Below are 8,528 nucleotides of genomic sequence, written 5' to 3' on the forward strand. Positions count from 1 at the left end.
CGGGGGCGGGCGCTCCCTATGACGTCATCCCGGCGCCGGCGCGGCCGTGACGCGCAGGCCGGGGGCGGGCGCTCCCTATGACGCCAACTCGGAGCCGGCGCGGCCGTGACGCGCAGGCCGGGCCGGGCCGGGCCTGGCCGGGACAGGGGCGGCGGCGGCGGGCCGGGCCCCGGGGATGGCGATGTTCCGCAGCCTGGTGGCCTCGGCTCAGCAGCGGCAGCCGCCGGGCGGGCCCGCGGGCGGCGACAGCGGCCTGGAGGCGCAGTACAGCTGCCCCATCTGCCTGGAAGTCTACCATCGGCCCGTGGCCATCGGCAGCTGCGGACACACGTGAGTGCGCCGGCCTCCAGGAGGCCGCGGGGTCGGGCGCCGCCGCGGGGAGCGCTCTGCAGCCGCCTCGGCGCGCGAGGACTCGGGGGGCGCGGGTCTCCCCGCGCAGGGCCGTTTCTGCCCTCTGGGCGCGTCCATCCCCCTCAGCCCATCCTCCTGCCCGCCCGTCCGCCCACCCCGGGCTCTCGATCCGATCACCCCGTCGGCAGACAGGACCGACCTGCAGCCCTGCCCGATCTCTAACGGGCAGTGCCCGGGGCCGCTGACGGCATAGATGAGCCTCCCCGGGGACTCACAGGGCAGCGGGCACGACCTCTGCGCCGGTCGCCTTCCATCTGGTCCCGTGGAGACTGCGGTGGGCAGTTGTGAATAAATGCCTTGTGCCTTTTGCCGTCAACTCTGTTTTGGACCCGCTGTCTGCTTGTCTTGACTGCAGAAGAGAGGAGTTCCCTAAAGTTTGGGCAGGGGCTTGTTTGGAGTCTGGTGCTGTTTTGTTTTGTTGGAGAACTTGGGTCACATCGATCACTGAGCAGCCAGGCAGGCTGGCCCTCGGGGGACCAGATGCCACACATCTTGCTAGGGTTTCCGGCTGTGCCAGGGCCGGGTTGTTTCAGGAACAGAAACCTGAGGATGTGGCTCTCCTCCCAGCCAAGTGCTGCACTCAAGGCTTCTGGGAGCTGCCAGCCTGTTTGGGAGGGGGCTGAGATCAGGGTGTCGGCTCTCCAACTCTCTGGAGTGGCTGAAAAATACAGCTCTTGAGTGAAATTAGCAGGGTGGGGAGAGGGGGCAGGAGGGCTTGGCTGCCAGCGGAGTTGCTGAGGAGGTGGGGCCGAGATTCACCCAGGCTCGGTCTTTGAACGTTTTGCAAACAAAGGCAGATGACCTGGAAGGTTCCTGATACAAAGGGGGAGTTGCAGCTGCTGGGTGTGTGTGCTGCTCATCTCACCCAGGGAGGTGGCAGGAACCGTGTCAGGAGCCAGCAAGCCTTCACACACACACACACTGGCAGGCAGCACAGGGACCTACCTGCCCACACTGGGAGAGCACTGCTGATTTGTCCTGAAGGCGCTGCGCCTCACTCTTTCATGCTGTGTGTGGCGTTTCGGCAGGGGCAGCCCCTGCACAGCACTTCTCTTGTCAGCACACAGCAGTGGGTGTTGTCAAGTGTGTTCAGCTTCTTCCAGCCCATCCCTGGGAGAGCTGTAGCGATTGTCCCAGGCCCAACTTTAGAAAGCCTTTCCCGGGCTTCGGGTTGTATCAACACTCACCCAGCCCTGGGCTGCGGTGTTTCGGGCCTCTGGTCAGCACGAATCTGGTTTCTATTTTTCCAAATAAGTCTTTTCTTAAAAGGTGGTTTTCAGAATACAGAAATACACAAACTGCTGTGCAAGCATATTCTTCTATAAACCCCGCTTCCCCGTGCTCTTCTTGGCAGAATCTGTCCCCTCTTCTCCTGTTTCTGAGGCTGGTCCTGCAAGAGCCTCTTCTTCAGCTTCTGCCTTAAAAAGACTTTCTCCCTGGCTCTACCTGCTGGTGCAAACAAGCCTCCTGGCTGTTCCGTCTCTGCCTCTTACCTTCCATAAGTTCCTCTTCCGGTGTTTTGAAGGCATGTGTGCAAATGAACATGAAAGATTTGAAGACTCACATCTCTCCTTCTCAAAAGTTTGTCGGTGGTCTGGTTATCCACCCCTCGCCCCCACCCCCAGCTCCCTAACTGTAGCAGTCTCCTTTCACCAAATAGGTTTTCTGGAGGTGACAGCAGCCCTGCCAGGGGCCGGGACTCATGCTCCAGCACGAGACAGAAGGGGACAGGTCGTAGGGAGGGCTTTTGAGCAGGAGCCCAGAGGCAGGAGGTGCCTCTGTAGAGAGTGTGGAAGCGCTCCCGTGAAGTCCCCAGGGCCCCAGACAGAGCCAGTGATCTGCCATACTTAGGGGACGGCCTGGGCGGTGAGCCACATCCGGAACCAGAAGCTGCCCGGCTGTTTCTTTTTTCTTTTTATAAAGGAATTCAGCCTTGTATGGCTTCCTCTTTTTTTAAAAAAAAAAATTTATTTTATTCATTTTTGGCTGCGTTGGGTCTTCATTGCTGCACGCGGGCTTTCTCTAGTTGTAGCGGGCAGGGGCTACTCTTCGTCGCGATGCGTGGGCTTCTCATTGCGGTGGCTTCTCTTGTTGCGGAGCATGGGCTCTAGACACGTGGGCTTCAGTAGTTATGGCACGCGGGCTCAGCAGTTGTGGCGCACAGGCGTAGTTGCTCTGCAGCATCTTCCCGGACCAGGGCTCGAACCCACATCCCCTGGATTGGCAGGTGATTCTTAACCACAGCGCCACCAGGGAAGCCCTGTCCAGCTGTTTCTGACCCTCTGATGAGGCCTCCCTGAGGGCCAGTGTTTGGTTCTGCCGGGGCTGCCTCCAGCCTCTGTACCTCTGTCCTGAACGGAGCACGCCTTCGGGGTCCTCTGAGCGCCAGCATCCAGCTGCACCGCGCTCCCTCTGGGCTGAGGGGTGTCCCGTCGTAAGGATCGGCCACCTCCTGTGTGTCCCTCGCCCGTCAGTGGACACTGGGCTTCTCCACAGCTCTCGTGACCGGCGCTGCCGTGAGCGCTCCTGTGCGGATTTTCCCCCGGCCTCCCCGTGGGGACCATGGAGCCGCCACTTTCTTCCAGTGACAGGGTGGCACGCGAGGCCTGCCCCGGCTGTGAGGCCAGTGAGAGGGACGGCCCTGGAGGACTTGCTGGAGCACTACGGGGTGGGCGCTGCTGGTAGTGCCTGGTGGGCCCTCGACAGGTGCGGAAAGTGACAGGTGCGCAGGAACAGGGTGTCAGGAACCCTGCACTTTCTGATGGGCCTCAGGCCCAGCCTGGCCTTTCTTGTGTGCAAACAGTGACACCCACGGTGACGACCCAGTGGTGGCTGTTGGGAAGCCAGCGTGTAGGAGGACGGCCTCGGGATCACCTGCGGCTTGCCTCTTCCTAAAATGAGGTGAAAGTCTGAGGCAAAAGAACAGGGACCCCTGAGCTCAGGTGAGCCGCAGGCCCAGCCTGCTAGACGCACGCAGAGCGGTGCACACCCCGACACCTCGTGGGTTTCTTGCAGGCCGCCAAGTTGCCACCTTTCTCTTGGGGCCGAGCGCGTGCTCTTCTGGGCCGTGGAGCCTCCGCTCCACGGCTCCCGTCTGCTAAGCGGTCCCCTTGGCGCTTCCTGCAAAGGTGGACCGAGCTGGTCCTGCGGTCAGGCTCCTGGCCCTTCGTGCCCCCACTGAGAGTGTTCGAGCCGCTGCCCCACTGCCCATCGGGCGGTGCACGTTCTTCTGCGGCACTGGGGTGTTTGTAAACACCAGCTGCTGGGGCCAAGCACACACGGGTGCCGGGACTTGTGCCTCACGATGTGGCGTCTCCACGGACACGGCCAAGGGCCGAGCCAGAGCCCTTCTTGCCGGGGAGAGGGCACTGTCCCAAGGCTGGTGACACCCCCTGGCCAGCTTTGGCCCTGCTCCATGCAGTGAGTCCTGCGGTTTCCTCTCACCACTGTTAGTGATTTCACTCCCCAGAGTTTCGTGGGTAGAGGGTCTCCAGGGTCCCCCAAGATGTCCTGGAGTCCCCTGAGGTGGCATCGTCACCGCTTGGCAGTGAGACGGACAGGTTGGGCCCTGGGCCTCCTGCAGCCAGAGCTCTTGCTGGGACCAGGGCTGCGGGGCCAGCATGGGACCTGGGGGGCGGGGGTCACAGCTGCAGCTCAGCCCTCATCGCAGAATCGGCAGGAGTGTCCCAGAAGCCCACAGCTGGGCAGCGACCTGGGTCATCTTCTGGACAGACGGTGCCCATTCAACCCGTAGGACCCTGGCCCAGAAGCTACTGCTGATGGAGGGGCGCGCAGCCCTCAGGCCCACGTCTGCCCTGCAGGTTCTGCGGGGAGTGCCTCCAGCCGTGTCTGCAGGTGCCATCCCCCCTGTGCCCACTGTGCCGCCTGCCCTTCGACCCCAAGAAAGTGGACAAGGCCGCCCACGTGGAGAAGCAGCTTTCGTCCTACAAGGCACCCTGCCGGGGCTGCAGCAAGAAGGTACCGCAGCCTGCCTGGCCCGGGGGCTCCGATGGGCTCGCAGGGGAGCTGGGCAGGGGCCACGTCCCTTCCCTGTTGGGCAGCCCGCCGCTCCACTCGCTTCCTGCGGGCTCTGCGTGTGGCCTGGGCTCCGGGCTGTGGCTGGCGCAGGGACACAGGCTGAGCTGAGCCCACCCTGTCCCGGCACCCGCTGCCCGCTCAGGCGGGCACACCACTTTGTGGGGGACCCAGCCCGGGAACGGAGTTTGAACTTAGGCTTTCAGATTTTGCCATCGCTCGGGTTAACGAGTTCTTCTGAGCTATCACAGTAGGCAGCAGCCCTGTTGCTTTGTCCTCGAGGTCGAAGGTCAGACTGTCCAGGGGCCACCGTGAGCCCGCTGTGAGGGGCTGCCGCGGCCTCCTGCAGGCGCACGTGCCCCTCCCTCCCGGCATGAGAGCAGAGCAGGCTGTCGGCCCTTGTGTGAGGCGGCCCCCACCCTTGGCCTCGTGCGGGCCCGGGTGGCAGGCTTGCTCAATGTCCCAGCCCTGGGCAGAGCCGGGGGCGGGCCGGCGTCAGGAGGGCCCCTCGAGGCGGAGCTGCCCCGCCTGCTCCCTCTCGGCCTCCGCAGTTCTGGGAACTAGGTTCCTGTGTGCACCACCGCCACCGGGAGGGCTGCCGGGCGTCCTCCCCGGGTCATTCCGCCTGCTCTCTGCGCCGGCACCCCTCCCCTGCCCTGTGCTGAGCCGCTTCCCACCTTCGGCCAGGACGGCCACTCGGGCGGCCGAGAAGGTTGTATCTTGTTCCGTTTCCTACCTCTTGGTAAAGAATTTGCTGGACGTTCGACTGTCCAGAATTTTGCCTGCTGGCTCCCGTTACAAAGGGTATTTTTTCCCAAATAGACACCCTCCCTGTCCCCTCGTGGGCCTCCCTCGCCTGCAGCTCCTCAGGGACCAGAGGCCTACTGCCCCCCGCATGGCCCCATCGTGAAGCCGTGAGCGCCTGCTTCTGGGTGCGGATCTGCAGCCTTCGGGGTCCTGAGTCTGTGTCTCCCTCACTCGGCCTCTGGGCCCCACTTGCGCAGCGCTGCCGGGCCGCGGCATCGGGAGCCAGAGGCCCAGCCCTGCTGCCCGGCCCCTCCCCTCCTCTCCTCCCCAGGTGACACTGGCCAAGATGAGAGTGCACGTTGCCTCCTGCGTGAAGGTCCAGGAGCAGATGGCCAACTGTCCCAAGTTCGTCCCTGTGGTGCCCACGTCCCAGCCCATCCCCAGGTAGGCCGCCTCGCCGGGGCCCCCTCTGTGGGGCAGCTCCGGGCCTACCTCGCGGGGTGGACAGTGGGGCCCCACCCTGAGGAGGTGGGAGGGCTGCCGGCGGAGGGCCTCGCCCCCTGCGGGTAGGGGACCCCAGGAGGGCCCAAGCCAGGCCCCCACGGCTCACCTCCCAGCAGGGATGCACGGTCCCCAGACAGGCTGGGGCTGGACAGACACCTCCTCTCAGGGTGGGCAGCCATGTCGGGGAAGCAGGCGGCCCGGGGTTAGGTGGCGGGAGGTCGCGGTGGGATGTGCAGACGGGGGCAGAGCCCCGCGGCAGCTACGGCCCACAGGGCAGGGGAGGGCGAGCCGGCTGGGCTGTAGGAAGGTGGGCAGTGCCACTCACCCCCACCCCCGCCCCAGTGCCGTCCCCAACAGGTCCACCTTCGCCTGCCCTTACTGTGGTGCCCGCAACCTGGATCAGCAGGAGTTGGTGAAGCACTGCGTGGACAGCCACCGCAGCGACCCCAGCCGCGTGGTGAGCACGCCCGCCCGCACGCACGCACGCACGCCCGCCCGCACGCCCGCCCGCCCGGGCCCTGTAGGCTCACCGGCCTGCTCTGTCCCAGGTGTGTCCCATCTGCTCAGCCATGCCCTGGGGCGACCCGAGCTACAAGAGCGCCAACTTCCTGCAGCACCTGCTCCACCGGCACAAGTTCTCCTACGACACCTTCGTGGTGGGTGCCCTCCCCTCCCCTCCCCTCCCCTCCCCCGGTGCCAGTGCTGGGTCGGTCCACGTGGCCACTAGAGGCCCGGGGGCTCTGGGGCTGTGCAGACCAGGCCCACAGCGGCCCCCTGTCCTGCGGGTCCCTCACCGCTGGGCCGGCGAGCTCTCCTCACGCAGGGCCTCCTCTTGGGGAGGCGCCGTCGCAGGGCCACCATCTCCCCAGCTCTGCACCAGGGCCTCGGCACACAGACTCCTCCACGGGGGTCTGGCTCTTCCTCTCCCTCTCCCACCTGCGGTTCCCACCTGCAGACCCTCCTGCAGGCCCTTCCCTCCCGTGCACCCCCAGCCCTGCTATTCTCGTCCCCCGCCAGCCTCCAGCCTCCAGGCGCCAGACCCTGTGGAGTCGACCCCTCCGCTCCCTCCGCCTGTGCCTGGTCCCGATGGGTGGATGCCACGGGGATCCCTGGCTTCTCTGCTCATCTCAAGCCCCGTTCTTGAGTCTGAGGAGAAAGGACAGCTCCGATTCCGGGTGTCCAGCCCACGCAGTCCGCCCAGCCCTCAGTCACTGGGCGCGGTGGCCTCCGGGCAGCCAGACCATCCCCGCAGCGCAGTTGCCGCGCAGCGCCTAGGACCCCGTGACCGTGCGGGGCCGAAGGGGGGCGGGGAGGCTGGACGCGGCAGAGCCCGTCCATTTGAGGTGACAGGACCAGGGCCAGGGGGGTCGCTCTGGGAGGCCCTGGCGTCCCTGGCCCAGCTCCACTCCCTGTCTTCCAGGACTACAGCATCGACGAGGAGGCCGCCTTCCAGGCCGCCCTGGCCCTGTCTCTCTCCGAGAACTGAAGGCGTGGCCACTGGCCCAGGCCTCCCGCCTCAAGGGACACGCCCCGCCAGCTCCTGCGGCCCAGGCCTGCCTGGGAAGGCGCCTTGAGGGCCAGGTGGAGCCTCACTGCTGCAAGAGGAGAGGCCGCGTCCCTGTCGCGCTGAGCAGGTGGCCTCGGGGGGCCGGCCACTGGGATGGAGTGTGGCCACTGTGTCTCAAAGCCATGATGTCCTCCCTGCAGAGAGGACCCTTCAGGCCCTGCCGCGTCCACAGGCCCCCGCACTGAGCAGGGAAGCGCGGAGGGGGCCCCGGCCCAGCACCCGGCAACGCTTCCCCGTCGCGTGCTCGGTACTGGCTTTTATGATTCCTAGAGGTTCCACACTTTTCTATATTATCCGGTGTGATGACCTTTTCACATTTTCTAGAGCACAGACAGAGCAGTTGCCCTTCATATTGCAATATCCGTGTCTGACTAGGAATAATAGTATTTTTATGGAACATTTACAGAATTATATTTTTTAAAAAAACAATAAAAAACGAACGGTTGTGGGATGGGGAGGAGAGGAGAGACGGGGCAATCGCTGTGTGCAGGGACCGAGGTGGCCACGTCCCCAGGTCACCTCGCTGTTCCCCAGGGTCACTGGGATAATCACGGGAAGAAATCGCAACGCCCAGCCACTTGCAGCGGCGCTGTGTCTGCTCCTGGCCTCCCGCCTGGGTCTTGGCCTCGGCCCTGCTGTCCCTGGTCCAAAGCCGACCACCTTGCGCCCCCAGCAGGGCCGCCTGGGCAGTGGCAGAGCGCGGGGCCGGGGCAGTGACCAGAGCTCACAAGACGCTCATCGGCACCCTCGTTTGGCTCGTGGCATAAATTATTGCTGTCTTTAAAAAAAATTTAAATAAAATGTCTCAAAGCATCTCCAGCGACCTGGCTGGTGCGTCTCCTTCAGTGAATACTAAAGGCAGAGGGCTGGAGCGCGGCCACCGGACCGTCCTCCACTCGAGGTCCGTGGGCACGTGTCCGTCCCCAGGCAGCTCCGGCTCAGAGAGCAGCTGGCCTTGGAGCCCCACAGAGGCCGTTTCCGCGTCTGGGGTGGGCTGGACTGCAGCCCCTGCTGGTCCTGCCCGCCCCCTGGACCCTGTTCCCCTCGACCTGTGCCCTCACTTGCCGGCCTGGCCACCTACCCTGCGACAAGCTCAGGCCAAGGTTTGCTGGGCTGCGATGCTCACCTCGTCCTGGGACGGGGTCCACCTGAGGCCAGCAGGCTGGGCACCGTCCTGAGCTTCCCCGGCCGGGGTAGTCTGAATGGGGCTGGTGCTGGGGCCCAGAGGTGGCCATGGTGGCCTACAGGTGGCCTTTTGGATGCC

General features: G+C 64.7%; 1 protein-coding gene across 4 annotated transcripts; it reads left to right on the plus strand.

The window, feature by feature from the left end:
* Positions 1–77: 77 nt before the first annotated feature.
* On the plus strand, positions 78–8,314 carry RNF166 (ring finger protein 166). Of its 4 annotated transcripts, XR_013825231.1 has the most exons (7): positions 78–330; positions 4,166–4,389; positions 5,525–5,637; positions 6,040–6,154; positions 6,246–6,353; positions 7,118–7,627; positions 7,671–8,314. XR_013825231.1 is itself a non-coding variant. In XM_079906838.1 (6 exons), the coding sequence occupies exons 1-6, from the start codon at positions 176–178 to the stop codon at positions 7,447–7,449; spliced, it is 1,047 nt and encodes a 348-aa protein (XP_079762964.1). In that variant the 5' UTR covers positions 78–175; the 3' UTR covers positions 7,450–8,314. The 4 variants fall into 4 exon arrangements, 3 of the variants coding, with proteins under 3 accessions (XP_079762964.1, XP_079762965.1, XP_079762966.1); XM_079906838.1 differs by having other exon boundaries at positions 7,118–8,314; XM_079906839.1 differs by lacking the exon at positions 7,671–8,314 and having other exon boundaries at positions 4,233–4,389; positions 7,118–7,325.
* Positions 8,315–8,528: the final 214 nt, after the last annotated feature.

Source organism: Stenella coeruleoalba (genome assembly GCF_951394435.1).
Source record: "Stenella coeruleoalba genome assembly, chromosome: 20".
NCBI lineage: Eukaryota > Metazoa > Chordata > Mammalia > Artiodactyla > Delphinidae > Stenella > Stenella coeruleoalba.

Bases quoted from the DNA above. Each gene is read 5' to 3' on its own strand.
- RNF166 (XM_079906838.1), top strand. From the start codon at position 176: ATGGCGATGTTCCGCAGCCTGGTGGCCTCGGCTCAGCAGCGGCAGCCG. The intron at 4,390-5,524 runs GTACCGCAGCCT...TCTCCTCCCCAG, and splicing joins GCCGGGGCTGCAGCAAGAAG to GTGACACTGGCCAAGATGAG. The intron at 6,155-6,245 runs GTGAGCACGCCC...GCTCTGTCCCAG, and splicing joins GCAGCGACCCCAGCCGCGTG to GTGTGTCCCATCTGCTCAGC.